This window comes from Tursiops truncatus, chromosome 16, assembly GCF_011762595.2.
Source record: "Tursiops truncatus isolate mTurTru1 chromosome 16, mTurTru1.mat.Y, whole genome shotgun sequence".
Classification (NCBI taxonomy): Eukaryota; Metazoa; Chordata; class Mammalia; order Artiodactyla; family Delphinidae; genus Tursiops; species Tursiops truncatus.
In genome coordinates, this window is record NC_047049.1 from 46,632,181 (window position 1) to 46,649,950 (window position 17,770).

Genomic DNA, 17,770 nt, shown 5'->3' on the forward strand with positions numbered 1-17,770 from the left:
TTAAACCATCAAAGACAAACTTACTATTTCAAAGCATATAAAATGGCTATTAATGTATTTTAATCCTAAATATTGCACATTAACAATGACCTAAAATACCTTACTCAAAACGAATTTTGCACTGAATATATGAATAACATGCCAAGTGGACTTTCAGACGCTGCACGTTGAGCCGCACCAGTTCTTGCTCCTGCTGGTCATTAATTCCATTGGGCTTTCTGCCTAGAACCTTTAGCTTACTTAAGTATGCATTTCCCAGTTCATTACATGAAATGCCTCTTGTTCCAAAAATAACAAAAAGTGCCTGGGGCATTACAGACAACGTATTTCAGATATAATGAGACTTCAATGACATTTTACTTAAGAAAAATTCAGTTATAGAGAAATAATTCTGCAGATATAAAATGTAAACAGTTAACATACAACTGTCAGGAGCAGCACCATTCTTACACTGTTCAACATCCACATTGTGTGTTTTATTGAAAATCAGGTATAAAAAAATTAAAGACTCAGACTAAATAACCACCAATTATGCCTGCTCTACTCAATGTGAAGAAACAGTCCTTAGAAAATGATATCCTATATATGGCTGTGTGCTACTATTTTCAGATGAACGGTATATTGCTCATTTTATACATCACCTACAGAAATCTAAGTAGGCTTTGGAACCTCCCAACAGCTAGTATAAATATGATTATGCCACAGGTAGAATCAAATGGCCAGAAACACCCTGAGAACTGGTGCTCAACTGACTGACACTCTAGAAACCAAATAGGTCCAAGGGCCCGAGGCTGCAGGAAAGAGAAAGACCAGACTCTAAATCATTGCTGGGACCTACAGCCTGAGTAGATTAACTCAGTGTATATAAAAACAGGCTCATAGCTAGTAAAGGTGAACCATCTGTTTATTTCCATTGAAATGTATTATTCATGAAGCATCCTCTTGACTTTACGTGATTATAAGCTTTGAGCATGCCACAAATTTGCAGAAAACACCATATTCTCTTACTTTTGGTGGGTAGGATGGGGGATAGGAGGGTGGTGGTAGATGCCCAACATCTTCAAAGACATGCTCTGAGTTATTCTACCATTTAGATGATGGGGCTTTTGCCAAAATTCATGTAGGATTACCTACCAATTGTTGTAACTAAATTAGAATTGGCAAGTAGCAAATATTGGAGGTTTTTTTTTAACACGTTCATCATTTACAGTAGTTATTCCTGAATATAACTGGCTACAGGTTATTCTCCCTCACTCCTCTGGGGTTATTTCATTGATAAGCACATAACCCTAAAGGATAGCATCATGAACAAAACATCTGAATAAATTCTAATAAAAAAACTATAAAAATCTTAAATAATTCATGATATAGGCAAGTCACCACATAATAGTTGCTTTGATAAACAAAATCTTACAAATTCAGTAAAAAAAAAAATCAGCAGCATAAGATAAAGCAAATATGCAAAAATTTTAAACCATGATAAAATAATTAGGTTTACATTATACAGTTAATTACAGCAAAAATACAGTTTTGTTGCTGTTTTAAAACACAACTTAAGTTTTAAATTACATCACTTGAAATTAAGAAAAAAACTACTTTACTACAAAATGAATTCTATGTTTTTGAAAAATCACTCAAAAATAAGACCACTGAATTGTTTTCAAAGTAGTTCTATCAATGACTAAACAACTCCCCATCCCTCCCACCCCCACAAGGCCCAAGTAGTCATCTGCAGCAGCCCAGAGGTCCAGCTGATGCTTCTAGACTGCTGTCTGTATCCGAGGCCAAAGTCGGATCTGTTGACATTGAAGACACATCATTGACAGACGATGATGACGATGGATGCTGAGAGCCATTGATCACTGCTGCACCTGTGCTATGAGAAACAAAACAGCAAATCAGTTGCAGACAGAGTTGCAGACCGAGCTACTTGTACTGTACTGACCACCTCTAGTGGTCAATAATTTTTCTTTTGGTTTTAAAAGGCTCACTAAAAATAATCACAAGTGATATTCAACACAACACTAACAAACACTTTTCACTGCTAGCTACGAGGTAAGAATTCTGAAAACGTCTGGTAACCTGTCCTTTCTACTAATTTGTTTTTCATTTTCAGTTCAGGACAAGAATTATTAAGTCCAAGCTATAGTTAGAAATGGTCCTACGGCAAGACTCATGAATTGGCTTCAGACTGTGTGTGAATAACACTTAATAATACATGCAAAACTGTCCGCATTGCATTTTGTTGGAGAGAGGATCTCAAAGGAATGTATGACTCAAAGAGTTAAAAACACTGCCCTAATAAATGTAAATTGGTGCAGCCACTGTGGAAAACAGTATGGAGGTTCCTCAAAAAACTAAAAAGAGAATTGCCATATGATCCAGCAATCCCACTCCTGGGCATATATCCAGACAAAAACTATACTTTGAAAAGATACATATACCCCAATGTTCACTGAAGCGCTATTTAAACAGCCAAAACATGGAAGCAACCTATATGTCCAATGACAGATGAATGGATAATGAAGATGTGGTACATATATACAATGGAATACTACTCAGCCATAAAAAAATAACAAAATAATGCCATTTGCAGCAACACGGATGGACCTAGAGATTACCATACTAAGTGAAGTAAGTCAGAAAGAGAAAGACAAATAACATATGATATCACTTATATGTGGAATCTAAAATATGACACAAATGAACTTATCTATGAAACAGAAACAGACTTACATAGAGAACAGACTTATGGTTGCCAAGCAGGAGGGGGTGGTGGGGGAGGGATGGATTGGGAGTTTGGGATTAGCAGATGCGAACTATTGTATATATGTATAACTGAATCACTTTGCTGTACACCAGAAACTAATGTAATGTTGTAAATCAACTATACTTCAATAAAATAAATTTTAAAAAAAACTACTGCCCTAAAAAAAAATGCTCTATGATATCTTCTCACTGTAAAGTCCAAACAATCCTTCTGGTACATCTTGTTTTAAAGCAAAAGCCAAGACGAAGATTAAAATCATTTTAATTCAAAGGATCCTCAGTTCAACCGCCCCATTTGGTTACGTGACTTGCCGAGCCACACAAGTGCCCCAGTTAGGTAAACTCAAGTCTTGTTATTTCAGTTCTAATAAGTACTTGGTAAATGCAAATACAGACTTATTAAACACGAAAGTAGGGGGAGACTGTTTCCTTTACCAACAGTATAGCCTAATAAGCATTTCCTGGATTTTAAAAAGCAACAGGAATACTTAACCTATAGAAAAATCCTCTCAAGGGGGTTGGGTCAGGAAGGGAAGGGAATGACACCGTGGGGTTGGGAAAAGTTAAAGGTGATTCATGCACTAGGTAAGTGCTTTTGAACTACATGAGCACTAAATAAGAGTCTTTTCAAATTTGAGTATATTAAATAACGCAAGTTATACAAAAATTCCTAAGAACACATTCATGGAATAAAAACCAATGGTTTTCAAACTGAGCAATAAGAATAGGCGTGAGTTTCAGGGACCCAATGATGTTAAAACTAAGCAGGTTGAAAACCACTGTTCCAGAACGCAGCACCTCATTGTTTGAAATTATCCCTCCTTTGTGTCCAATGGCATGCAATAAAAACACTTAAATATGAAAGGTCCTCTGAGAGCTTGTCTTCAAATCTAACAATGAAATAGCTAGGGAATAGTAATAAGCAAATCTTTAGGGCAGTGGGGCAGGGACTGGGAAACAGAAAGGAATGGAACCACAAGGGATAGAGCAGGTGATGGGAGGTACACTGGGAAAGAAAAGCAGACTGGGTACTTCAGGCCTAATAGAGAGGAAAAGGAGAAATGTGATAACCTTCTAGACCCAAGAACCCATTAGGCTCCCAGCCAGAGTGAAATGAAGATACTAAACTTTTAAAAGTTCAATTGGTACACTACAGAATGCACCTTTTCTGACTAAAGAGTATACAACATTATGGCTAGCTTCAAAGACCTGTACTGAAACATTCAAATCATAAAAGGGTTCTATATACTTTTTCATGCCTCTACTTCTTTAGCCAAATTTTATTTCATCCAAATTTTTTAATCTAATAAAAATCATTTTTTTTCTCTTGAATTTTTATTTAAACATCTTTATTGGAGTATAATTGCTTTACAATGTTGTGTTTTAAATGCATCATAATTAAACAGTTAACTTTTTAATCTGAAAATCAAATACCTAAGAAAAAAAACTTGTTTACTTCTGACCTTTAAAGTAATATGTTGGGTTGGCCAAAAAGTTCATTCGGGTTTTCCCGTAAGTTACAGAAAAACCCAAACGAACTTTTGGGCCAAGCCAATAGTAAATTCTCAATATCCGGACAGCAATAATATGGAAAAATCTTTAATTTCAGATATCTGGGTCATTTCCCTCTCAGTGACTCTACACACTCAAAGGTATGCAAACTCATTTTAGTATTAGCCAACCCAAAATAAAGATAAGAGGCAATCCAGAGGGAAAAATATTTACTTTTTAAAATCAAGTCGAAATGGTATTGTGATTATCTGATATTCTGAGTCATCAAATACTTATCTTCTGTTTTTGCATATAATCAAGAACTGAATATTTTTATAACAGATTAATTTACTAACACTCTTCTTTGCCAGCTATAACTGAGAATCCAGAAAATGTCTAGAAACTTGCAGTCCTGTCCTTTCCACTGACTTATTTTGTAACCATAGTTAAGTGTTGTCTAGGATTCAAATTTTTCACTTATAAATTAAGAACAAACACAACTGCTCTATCTATCTCATGAGATTATTAAGTTTACTCAAACATTTGACACTTAGGATGTGCCATCACTAGGACAGTATGCTAAAGTATAAAACTCCCTAAAAATGGACTTTTCAAATTCCATTCAAGCCTCCATCATGAACAATTCACTTATATGACTACTGTATATCAATACAAAGCTAATTAACTGAGTTATTAAAGCATTTATAAGATAGCTTTTGTTACAGCTAATTGTAGGTAAAAAGCTGTTGAAACCAATTTATGTTTTCAAGAGGATCTATATTAAAATTTGGAAGACTGCATTCTTGATCAAGGTTTAAAAAACAAAGAATTAAAAGAACTCAAAATATAACCAAAAATGTCATAGGAAGCTACAAAAATTATTTAAACAAATATATGTTTATAGTACAACAAAATGGGCACCTGAAACTATACCTATATATCTTACTTCATTGATGCTAAATATGATATCCGTTTTTTTCTTAGAATGTATAAGAATTTTAGAAGGATTAAAATGGCATAGTTTCATGCAAATTCAAGACCTACCTGTTGAAACCTTACTCAGCCTTCAAGGCTCAGCTCAAATTTAATCTCTTCCCTAAAACTGCCCTATTCTCTGTTGCCAGCCATATGGGATGCTGGAAAAACCATGCCCTCTGAAGTTACTGATAAACATGGCTTCAAGTATTGCTTTTCTACACAAAAGATTTGTAGTCTTATATCATTTAATTTTTCTAAACTTGTTTCCTCATCTGTAAAATGTGCACAACAACCCCTTCCTCAGGGTTCTGGGGGGCTGAATGAAACAAAGTACAAAAACTATCAGTGTCTGTCATGTAGTATGTACTTAATATGTACATGTTACCTGTCATTTAACTTTTCCTTTAAATTCTTTATGCTTTAACAAGTACTAAAATTTAATATAAGATGAGCTTATGATAAAAGAAAATGTTTAACTCCTGCAAACCAATGTTCTTAAGAGCTAGAATACCTTCTGACAGCAGTTTTAATGCTACTGCCTTAAACAAATCAAAAATACCAAAATGAGAAAGAGGTATCATGTACAAAATTGGCATCCCGTACAGAATTTTGCCATGAAGTTTTAGTTTATTTATCCAAAGTAAGGACTGTTGAATCACAGAAAGGTAAATATATTGAATTGTGATAAATTTCTTCTTTAAAGACAACAATGCCAACAACCACCAAAAAACGTTTTAAATTTCTGTTCTTCAATGGGATGTCAGTATCAAAGAAAAAGATATGCATTTTATGAAGTCAGTTACTGATATACTAGTACAATGTACTGATAGAACAGTGTACCAATGCTTTCAAATTTACCACAGAAATTGTATTCCTTATAGTTAATAAACTTTGAATACTAATGGTACTAAATATGGAAAGAACTGAAGGTTTCAGGCCACTGAAGACTACAACACAAGAAGTAAACTGTAATCTTAACTAAGCTTATATTGTAACCAACCTAAAGGAGAGGGTTGCCCCCGTATAACTCCATTCTTGGTTCTCTCCTCCAAGTCCATAACTTCTTTGTATATCAATTCTGAAAAAGAGGTGAACAAAAACTTTTCAAAGTCTGAGAGGCAATCTCCCAAGATATGTATGTTTTAAGTAAAAAATTTTTGCACACACTAAGTACTTCGAATGGTGTTCTTGCAATGGCAGAGGGTCCAGAAGTGTCAGCCTAAGATTCAAAGGTGTTAATAACAATTTCTTGATCCTCAACCATGAATTATATTGAAAGAAGCAAAGTCTCTGCTGTAATATTCCAGAAGTTGGATTAAGATAGAGCTGGGGTTAGAAGCTTTACCTTTTTTACTCCACCAACACTTTGTACTATACCATATCATTCTGTACAGCAAATGCTAATTTAATTCTCTCAGTAAGGGCTTGAATCAAATTTGTCTTTAACTTCTATTTCCTGAGCCCTGGCATTGTACCTGGTACACTGTAGGTACTTACCCAGATATCTGTTAAAAGATTTAAATGCAAGAGTATGTGGAACCTTCTTTAATCAGAATAGAATATAAATATATTTTTATTACAGGAAAAGAATCAGGTAACTATACTTTAACTCCTTCTGAGTTGAAGCATGGCATGCTATGACTGTCAAGAATTTCTTCATGAGAATCTTGGTCTTTAACTAGGCTTCTGGATAGTGGGTGGACTGCTGGGAGGACTACTCCAACTGAAGAGTAACACCAGATCCTGCCCTGCAGTGTACGTGCCTCCTGCCCTGTATTCTTCTACATGATCCTGATGTCAAGTGTGATGTGCCTTATGAGTCTGAATGCTGACTTAAGAAGAACCTTCTGGTGGATGCTAACATTGCCGTTATTCATCATCATCTCTGGGTCATAAAATCCTTTGAGAATTGTATAAAAGCAATGAACCCTCTTCTGAGAAAAATGTATAAACAAAAATTGTTGCACAGAATTTCAAGGAGTCTGTAATTCTTTACATTAAACTTTCAATAAATGATTTCTGATCACAGGGTATGGCAACATTTATGTTGATAATAAGGTAAAACAAGTGGATATGTTGGGATGAACAAGAGCTGGAGACGCCTAAGTTTGCTTGCGATGGTAACCTACTTGGGCTGGGAAGAAGAAAAATAGCAAGTCTTGATAGAGGAAAGAATGGGAGATGCTTTTCTTTAAAGAAACAAAAAGGAATGATAAGCATTCCGGATAGGAGGATTAAAAAGAGAGAGAAAATACTCCTTTGTAAAATGGGACTGAGGCAGAAGAACCAAAGCTAATCAGGAGTACTAACTAGACAAAGCAATCTGTAGTTAATGGCTTTGGCAATGAATTTTTCTGTTATGATGCTAAAATTCTTAAGCAGATCTTGAAAAAGGGAGTTTGTAGGTAATTACTAAACGGCATTTGAGGCTAGGAGAAAAAGATACAGAATAAAGATAAACATGCTTACAGTAATCAAAAATCCCAGATATAACCATATACAAATGAAAATACAATGTTTCACTGATTTTAAGATGTACTTTTTTCACAGTTTAATATCTTTGAAACTGGGTTGCATCTATAATCAGTCGTGCAGTACAACTGGCATTGTTTCTTCTTTCTTAGTGGTACATACTTAGTGTTTTACAATTGGTGGCCTATTAAGAGTCCATGAAATACCATAAATGTTTACTGTAAATGTAATGATATATAAAAATATCAGGTTAGATACTTTAATACATACTCTGATCTATAGTTTCTATACTCCTGTATATTACATATATAGATGCACCAGGTTCTACCCAATTCTATCATTCTGGTGGGCTCTACAGAGTCTAACTAGATGTCTCCCAAAGTCAACTTAGCGAAAACTAATCTCTGGTTACTCCTAAGAAGAAAGAATCAAATTCATTCCTCCCAAATAAATCTGTAGATGGATTACATGCTCCGGTTTATATTGTGCCTTCCAAGTATTTAGGTTCTTAGCTCTTAATAACATGTCTTCTGTCTACCTGATTTTAAGTGACTTGTCCAAAGTCATGTAGTTACAAAAGTGGTCAAAATATAAAATGACAACAATATAAATGGAGGCAAGCAGGATCTAAAAATTACCTGGCTGAACTGTCCAAGGGAATCTTTTAAAGAAAGAAATATTTTAACATTGTCATGACTTTCAAAGCATTATTAATGTTCAACCAAAGTAAAAAAATAAAATAAAACTATTAGATATGCAAAGATTAAAAATTAACTAACTCTGTTGGTGAGGGTGGGGGTAAAAGAGACATTCCCATAAAATGCTGATGGAAGTGTAAACTGCTACAATTTCTCTGGAGAGTAATCGGAAATAACTGAAAAATGTCCTTTGGCCCAGTGAATCTCCTTGTAGGATTTTTCTTACAGGCATGTTCTCAGATGTGCACAAGAACACTGCAGAGTTGTTTGTAACAACAGACCAGACACAAGTTAAATGCTCTTCAAATGGTTGTTAGATACAGAACCCTGTGACACAGGCGAACAGCAGATCACTAACCGGCTATTAAACCAAATGAGCCAGGTATATGGAGCAAGAGAGAATAATCTCTAAAATATACGATTATATCAACAAAGCAAGTGTGCACTGTATACAACCATATGTGATTAAAACAGGGTGGGAGAGGAGAAGGGGGAGACATCAAACACACAAGTTCGTATTTTTGTAGACTATGGAAGAACATAAAAGTTCCAGAAAGCACAAATGTGTCTTTGTCTGGGGTGGGGAACAAAGACACTGGGATTAAGTCAGTGAGGGAAGGAGACATACTCTCTACTTTTGTAAAAATATTAAATCATATTATTAAATATCAGTTACGAATAATAGAAAATATCTTTCATTTCCCTAAAACGATGAATAAATCAACATAGAAAGCCAGAGCTCTTTCAGCTTCATCTTAAAGAATCTGGTGAATGTTACCTTTCCACTCTTCTATTGTGTGTTCCCTTTCATCTAACTGCTTGTCAGGTATCTTTGGTGGTGGCTGAAAAACAAGGCAACAATATTGAGTCAGTTTATTGGGAGTATATAAATTGTTTACAATTATTTGAAATGTTAGCCAGACTTGGAAAAATACATCATTAGGCCAAGATTGATCAATGATCAACACTGATCTTGCGTAGAGAGAACAGTGACAGGAAAAAAGATGTTTAACCGTCTTTTTCTTTTCTTCCTGTTTTTGAAATGGTCACATTTTTATTTATATCATAGAATTGTGCTATGATTTGGATATAATAAGTTGTTTACAACTAAGTTAAGATGTTTTCCCAAAGTGCTCAACATTCTAGCTCAGCATACAAGTATCACGGCAAAAAGGCAAGAAACAGTGGGGGGGAACTTTATTTTGTGTAGGAGGTACTTGGATATGTTCATTCTCTTAAGAAACTTTTCATGCAAAAACAGAAAAACGCCATCATCATTTATTTATATTTTTATTTAAAATTTTAAAATATCCTCCAAACCTAACTTTAATTCTAACTCTAAGGGTACAATATAGTCTTCAAACATTAAAGAAAAGAACTTACAGCTTCTGCTTCAGAAGGATCATACCAGACGTTGATATACGGGTGCTGGAGAGCTTCATCTACAGAAATCCTTTTAGATGCATCAATTACCAGCATTTTAGATAACAAATCCCTTGCCTGACTGGCTGCAAAAATAATGAGACGTTAATGTACACGTATCTCATAAAAGTTTTAAAATTATCAATAAACTTCAGAAACTTGAAATTATCATTTATTAAAAAATGTTTTAAACAGAATAGATTTACTATAAAATTAGGTCATACATATGATTAAAAAATATAAAATCACAAAAAAAGAACTAAAAAGAACTAAAACCTCACACTGTTCCATTACCCAGAGACAATGTTATGTCCCATGAGAATATGAATATACCCTCATAAACCCCCTCCACAACCACCCACCTACCCACAATGGAATTAAAGATATATGTTTATAAAAAGTACCTTTAAGTTTATTGTGTTCCGAGTCAGCTGGGAAAAGTACATCAGGGAAGAGTTTCTCAAAGCTATATCCAGCATATTTAGGTCTGTTTTCAACATAAGTCCTTACTGTTGGTTGTAGTTTCTTCATGAATTCAGGACATGGTGTTCCAAGCTGTTCAATAACTTTATTCCACTGATCAATATCTAATATCAAGTAGCTAAGAAAAAATACTGTGTATCTAATGTTCAACATATTAGTCATATCCATATTAAAATAAGAAAATGGCAATTAAAAAATCCTAAGAAAGAATGTGGCAGTTATAAATCTTACAGCCACCTTGCAAAAGGCAATGATTGTAGGTGGACAAAAAGGATCAGTAAACAAGCTTTGTTAACCTTATTTATTATGTGCATGTGTGTGTCTACTAATACTAATTTTATCATAAAAATGGAAGCTTAAATTCTTATATTCTAAATACACAAATTCTAAATACAAATGATAAGTGGCTCAAAGAAAAATGACAATTACTACCCATAAGGACTCTAAATGTAAACTGTACATAATTTTAGAATACAAAATTTGCCTTTCCTTCCAGCTTATCAGAAAATGTGAATGCATTTCCGAGAAGATAGGAAATATTTATTACATGTCCTGCATTTTTTGAGTTTTCTACACTAACAGAAAACCAGTAGCAATGAAAATGATGGCATTTCCTTTTGCCATTCTTTGTTCAGCTTATGTTAGTAAAATTTTTTTAAAGCTCTGAAATTTAAGAAAATGACTCAGTATTTTGGTTAAGGTGTAAGGTTAGAATTCTCTGGTCTCTTTCCTTCCAATCTTTAGCGTTTACACCTCCAACTCCTCCCCGTGGACTAAGACCTAAAACTTTCTTATTGTAACCCAGTGAATATGGTTTTTCCCATTCCTCTTCCTAAAACAATTCTAAGTTTCACTAGCTGATAGACACATAACAGGTCACTGTTATTATAAAGATTAGTAGTCATTCAGATGAACAAAAATCATGACCCAAATCTACTCATCACCATGTAAAATTATTACTGCTGAAATTCTCAGATGAAAAGATCAGTATGTTATGTTGAGTAATGAGACAATAACCAAAAGACATAGAACACACAGCACATTAACAAAAAAGGAAGTGGGGAGGACAAAACAAAAGGATGACCAGAAGCAACAGACAATTCCAAAATTCATATTATATCCTAAGTACTTCTAGACTTACTCAAGTGTATAATTATTAGAAAATTTAATACAAGCCATGACTTTTGATTTAGGTTAAATAAATCAACTCAAAGCCAGCAAATAATTGTGGATAATTAACCTGAGCAGTTTTCAGAATTAACATATGAAACAACAAATAAATTAGGGAAAGGAAAGTCTAAGTCAAATAGCAGGTGGTATTTTGAAAGAGTAATTTAACAATACTTTCTTATTAGGGAGAGACAAAATACATTATACCTGACCAAGCTGAAGTGCTGTCATACATTTTGACCTTTAGAAACTACATTTTAGGCCAAAGATAAGGATACGATCAGTACCTGGGAACAAAACACCACCTTTGATCATTTCTCCCATGATGCACCCAACTGACCAAATGTCAACTGAAAACAAAATGCAATGACATTAACATAAAGATTTTGGTTAAAATAAAAAAATATATATAAACATTAAAAAAAATCACACACACCATGTATACTTCAAAATTATAGAAAGCAGTATAAAATAAAAATGAATGACAGTGAATGTGCTCTAACTACCAGCAGAGACTGTATTTCCTACTGCCAGATGCAGCCTACAAACATTTCAGCTTCGTATCTCAACAATTTTTGAACTATAACAGCCACAAACTTTACGTCTGTTTAAAAAAACCCACATGTATGAATGTACACTATATTCATTTTCATTAGAGAACATAAGGAAGTTCATCACCTAACTAATTAAACTGCTGCAGCAGCACAAGGATACAGTCCCTTCCTGGAAAGAGGATTTTGTGGCAAACCATTTCTCCCATAATGCACCCCACAGACCATAAATCCACTATATGTTTGCAGCACAAAAGAAGGAAAAGCAAAGCAAAAGGTCGTTAAAATCAAAGAAGCATAATATGACTGCATTATATAAAAACTGCAAAACATCACCAAAAGAAAAAAGTGATTTTAATTTTAGCTAATGGAATAATTTAAAACACAAAATATTTGTCAAAAGGCTTTGATTCACAAAAGCAAATGTGACGTGTGGCGTTTTAACTACGTATCTAATTTAAAGTGAGAGCTATGCACAGAAATCACATAATTTAAAAAACCTACACATTTTGCCCCTGAAAATTTATTTATAAAATATGAAAAAGAACCAAACACAAATCTTACAAGTAAGGCTGAAAATGTACATGAGGTAGCAAAATTTAAAAAATAAAATCTTTGTACTATTTTGAGGTTCAACTGTGCATTATACTCTCTCTTTAAGTCAAATAAAAGAAAAAAGCATGAGCAGAAATAATCTAGTATATTAAAATACTTAACAGAAACAATGTTTCTATGAATAATTACAGTTAAAAAGTTAATCTAAAGCTCTTCAGAAATTTTCAAGTTGGAGTTAATAAATTCGTTTTGAGAGGTGCTATGTTTACTCTGAATTGAAGGTCATTTTTCTCCTTGGCAACACCATGCTGCATTTACTCTACTATTCCAAAAGGAGCAAGTGCATAGAGAACTAACAAATAATCAATTAAAAAAACCTAGTAAAAGAAGTATATTTCATGTTTTCCACCTAAAGTGTTTTAAACCCATAGAACCAGAACGCTTTTGGTTTAAGAAGTTGGTTTTGGCTGAATACAGTATGAAATTTCCCACAGATTTATTATCTACAGAGTCTCCTAGTAGACTTACTGACCCTTGCCAACTTTAATTTTTTTCTTTTTTTTTGTTGGCCACGCAGCATGCAGGATCTTAGTCCCCCGACCAGGATCAAACCCGTGCCCCCTGTGGTGGAAATGCGGAGTCTTAACCACTGGACCACCAGGGAAGTCCCATGACCCTTGTCAACGTTAAATGAGAGCTCTAGTCAATACTGAAAAGAATCTGCTAGACATAGAAATGGGCAATTTGAGGACCTCCACCTGTTTCATTAAAACTAACCACATACCCTGACATTTTATATCTTTGGGTTTGAAAATCAGACAAAAAGAGTAGGTGCTTGCAGTTTAATACAAGAGGAGAATGAGCAATTTGAAAGGAAAGCTTTAGAAACTTGCATTTGTTTTTGAAGTTTGAAGGCCCCAATTCTCCAATAGCAAAAGAAGAAAAGGGCAGGAATAGATGTTAGAAATATATCCTTTACCAATACAGGAGGACTTGGGAACTTAAAGTCAGTACTTTCTAATACACTCATAAGGAGACTGCCAGTTCATTACAGAATTTTAGGAGCTAGATTAGGAACAAATTTTAGAAATCCTGTGGAACTAAAGTTTCTCTAAAATTTCACATTAAAATACATACAAATCTTTTTATATTTATGGCATAGTTCAACTTTCAAGAATAAAATTTTAGAGGAAAAGTTAACATTCATAAATCAGTTCAGAGAAAAATTTTTTCCAGGGTTTTCATTTTGGCAAAAATCTATGAAAATAATTTTTCCCTGTGGACTTTATAGAGAATAGCAAGCTTTAGTTAAATATTCAGGACACAACTTATGTACATAATCTTAAGAAAAACATCTTAAAACAGATTTCAAAAGCTGCAAGCATGAGAGAAGATATTGTCTGGGTTAATGAAGACTTTCCTCAGAATATGATAAGCCTGATTCATACATAAAGCAAATTTTACAGTGTCTAACTGCTCAGTCTATTTGGCAGTTTAAATATATTCCATTATCTCACACTTTACAAAAAGTTTTGAGCCGGCTTTCAATAAAAGACATATAAAATAAAGTTGTTAAAACAGGTGGGGGTGGGTGAAAGGTGTTAATAAAAGGCAGAAGTTCTTATGTTTAACCTTGCTGGCTAATGTAGTTATCATAATTAAGCATTACATTTGACTCAGTTTCCTGGGGCCCAAAAAAAAAAAAAAAAAAAGGCAATAAGGTAGATCTATATAATTCTTACCTAAGAAAGGAAAGCATGTCAATTCTTTACATGACAGTTATTCTTGGTGCTAATTTCTGGTAGGGAGCTCCCAAGATCACAATTATAAGAGAGAGTGCCACATTATACATTATCTGTGACAATCAATGGTTTTACAGCAAATACAAAAACAATCTTCATGCCGGTCACTTAAAGCAGCAATTCTCAAAAAAAAAAAAAGTCTAATACTAAATCTAACTCACTGGGTTTTACAGGGTATAAGGCAATTTTAGATAAAGAGTAAGACAACAGCATGTTTATTTAAGAACAAAAGAATAGTAGTAAATATTTAAAGTGTTTTTAATGAGCTCAGAAAAGAAAATTAAGCTAAAATCCTCAGTTCAATGTTATCTTTTATAAAAAAGAATCCCAAAAATTGACTTGATACAGTTTCCTGATTCAAAGTGAACTGTTGTTTTAGATTCTTTGCTAGAAAAAATGTCTAGGTCCTATTCTAGTAAGTATTTTGGATTAAGTTACCACATTTAAAAAGTTATAGTTTAAGTCAATAAAATCCTGTGTAGACTTATTCATCTCTTAAATGACTGAGATTCAACAAAATTTCTTAAGTATAAATATATGTATATTTATGCATAATTTTTTTTAAATTCACGAACTACATGCCTGATAATGTTCTTCAACCTTGATTCTAATGCTGATACATATAACTGACTATACTCGCACATAATAATGCCATTTCTTTAAGGCTGGACACAAGGTCGTTGATGAAACATTGTTTTCTCTGAAAGGCAACCTTAAATTAATTATCCATCAGCTATGCAGAATGGCTTTATTGCAGCCCTTAAAGTTTGCACTAAGTGCTACTGCTATTAACTTTAATGTCATGGGATTGGAAATGTGTGCAAATATCATTAAGGCAAACTTAAGATTTCTTGAGCCCATGTTAGAATGCTCATTTTCAAGTTACAGGCAAGAAAATGGTATATATTCTGTTACAGGGGCCATGGCAACAAATTCTTTATCTAATGGTAGTGTTGATGATTATGTATTTGTATTTAAATAAACAGAGGCCCCAAGTTTTTCCAAACATTTATGACAGAATTTGTAGTTACTTTCAAACTCTTGATAAACATCATTTCATACAGCGATACATTTAACTCTATGCACTTCAATTTAAGTATTTACATAAGAAATCTGATAAACAAAAGCAAATAAATCAGAACAGTATTTCAAGTAAATAGTGTTTGCTGACCGTTTTCTTTGTAGCCCATCCCTAGGATGACCTCAGGTGCTCTGTAGTAGCGAGTCACTACGTAAGGTGTCATCATAAAACTAGTTCCTGCAGTCCTGGCCAGTCCAAAGTCAAGAATCTTCAAAGTGCAGTCTGATTTTACTACTATATTACTGGGCTTTAAGTCCTTCAAAAATAAAAATTTAAAAAATGGCTGCTATAATATAAACAAATATTTTGCAGTCCACAAGTTATGAGATCACTTATAAAACAATTCATGGTTACTGTTCATTTTTCTCACTGTTATCACTGCACAGATTCATCATAATAGGCAAATCTGAGAAATTAGCTTGATGGCATTTTTAATTTATGAATATATACAGTTATTAGAAGTTAGTAATGCTTTATTTGCTAGAAATTATGATTAGCTAGAAACTTTCAATCAAGTGGTGTGAAAGCAATTTGGAAAGGCATCTCAAAGCTCATGTAAGAACTATTACAGTAAAAGTAAGAGAGAATCATAAAGTTAGCATTTATATGCACTTGTATACTAAATTACCAGCTTTTAAAAGATCCCATTTTAAGGTCAAAACAAGCTTTATATAGATACTATATACCAACAATGGGCCATTCTATGTCAACCCAAGCACATGTCACTTGACCTTTCAAACTGGCAGACGTTCAACTCTAAAGGATCGAAGTCAGTCCTTCCATCACTGATTTCCAACCCGAAATCGTACAAATTTGTTCATAAAAATTTTGACTGCCAGTTGAGGTAGGACACCATTGTCTTGGTGCCACTAATCCATAAAATTACTTGTTGTTGATGCTACCAAATAATGTCTTTGTGAAGAATTTCCCACCTGAACCCAACCTCAAGGAATTCTGTGCTATGATCATTAAAAGGCAGCAGCATAAACACTCATGGCTTCAAGTTCAACCCATGAACTTGTTAGCTCCCATGAATTCTATTATGAACCTAGACCAAAGAAAGCAGGAGTATGATTCACATACACTGAATACCAGTGACTGATGTAACACAAAATAAAGCTGGCCTGAAATAATTACTTTTGTAATGTCTATATCCAGAGAAGCATGTATGCTGTCTTTAGCATATTTTGATATGCAATCATGGATGGGTTAGGCGATATGTAATCTATAGGTTTTATCAAATTAAAAATAGATATCAACAGGTTTATTGAAACAGAAAATGAAAATTTTCATTATTGCTATCCTGTAAATACGTTGTCACTATTTCCAAAATATAATATCTCTGCAAAGTAACACTGCGTGTTCAAAAATAAATATTATGAGCCCTGATACTATTTCAATGTCTATAGTGTTGGTTAATGATTAATGGCTCTTCATACTACTGCATTCTAGTCTAGAAATAAGATTTCAACCTTAAACACTTTATTTTGGAAAGATTAAGAACAAAATGCAACTTTTAAAAAATAGACATCTTGTTAAGGAAAAGAAACTGTCAAAAAAGAATATCATCTGAAATTCATCCTTGCATATCAAGATGTACCTTTCTACAGATGTTTAAGTTGCATTGCTATCTATACCTGTGAAGAATAACTGAACTTGTATGAATGTGTGACAGAAGTAGTGGACTAACAATATTCCACCTTCTCTCCCACATTTTTCCAGCCTGTGATTAATTCTAGTCAATGGGATGTGAGTGGGAATCAAGAATAGAAGGGCCAGTGCATAACATCCTTTTGTCTCTTGCCCTGCTTTGGTGACTAGTAACATTCTAGATATTGAGCTGCTTGAGCATCTATGTATGGCAGAGTCCTCACCCCACTAGGACCTGTACTGGACACATACTGTGGGAGATAAACCTTGGTTGTGTTAAGCCACTGAAAACTCAAGTGTTTATTTGTTAATAACCTAGTTGTGATATTGTGATTTATAATAAGAAAACCATATTTGGTCATTGTCCCAATTACTGGCACAGAGCTCCTAGAACCCTTGGAATTTCCTAAGTGATAAGAGCAATAAAGGTGAAAGGAGTGCTTTTTGTTATTCGTAAGAAGTACCTTTCAACTACACCAGAGTTGACTTAATGAGGTTACTTTTGGAAAGTTCCAAAGGATGAGGCTGGTTGCCAGGGAACCAACAAAATAATTAGAGTGTTGAAACTTTCAGTCCCACAGGCCCCCAGACCACCTGGGAGGGGAGAGGGGCTAGAGACTGAGTTCAATCTCCAATGGTCAAAGATTT

The 17,770-nt window shown here is 34.0% G+C and overlaps 1 protein-coding gene across 6 annotated transcripts in view; it reads right to left on the reverse strand.

Annotated features, from left to right (window-relative positions):
* Window positions 1–461: 461 nt before the first annotated feature.
* MAPK8 (mitogen-activated protein kinase 8) overlaps window positions 462–17,770 on the reverse strand; it is a 104,027-nt gene continuing 86,718 nt past the window's right edge. For 4 of the 6 annotated variants that reach the window (XM_019925712.3, XM_019925715.3, XM_073793360.1 and 1 more), the window contains 7 exons: window positions 15,563–15,728; window positions 11,762–11,833; window positions 10,235–10,417; window positions 9,792–9,916; window positions 9,187–9,250; window positions 6,239–6,316; window positions 462–1,871 (listed from right to left, as the gene is read on the reverse strand). In XM_019925712.3, the coding sequence (XP_019781271.1) occupies window positions 1,726–1,871; window positions 6,239–6,316; window positions 9,187–9,250; window positions 9,792–9,916; window positions 10,235–10,417; window positions 11,762–11,833; window positions 15,563–15,728 (834 nt within the window). In that variant the 3' untranslated portion in view covers window positions 462–1,725. Of the gene's footprint in view, window positions 1,877–6,238; window positions 6,317–9,186; window positions 9,251–9,791; window positions 9,917–10,234; window positions 10,418–11,761; window positions 11,834–12,197; window positions 12,270–15,562; window positions 15,729–17,770 lie in introns of all 6 variants that reach the window. The other 2 variants (XM_033842540.2, XM_019925713.3) reach the window with 2 other exon arrangements.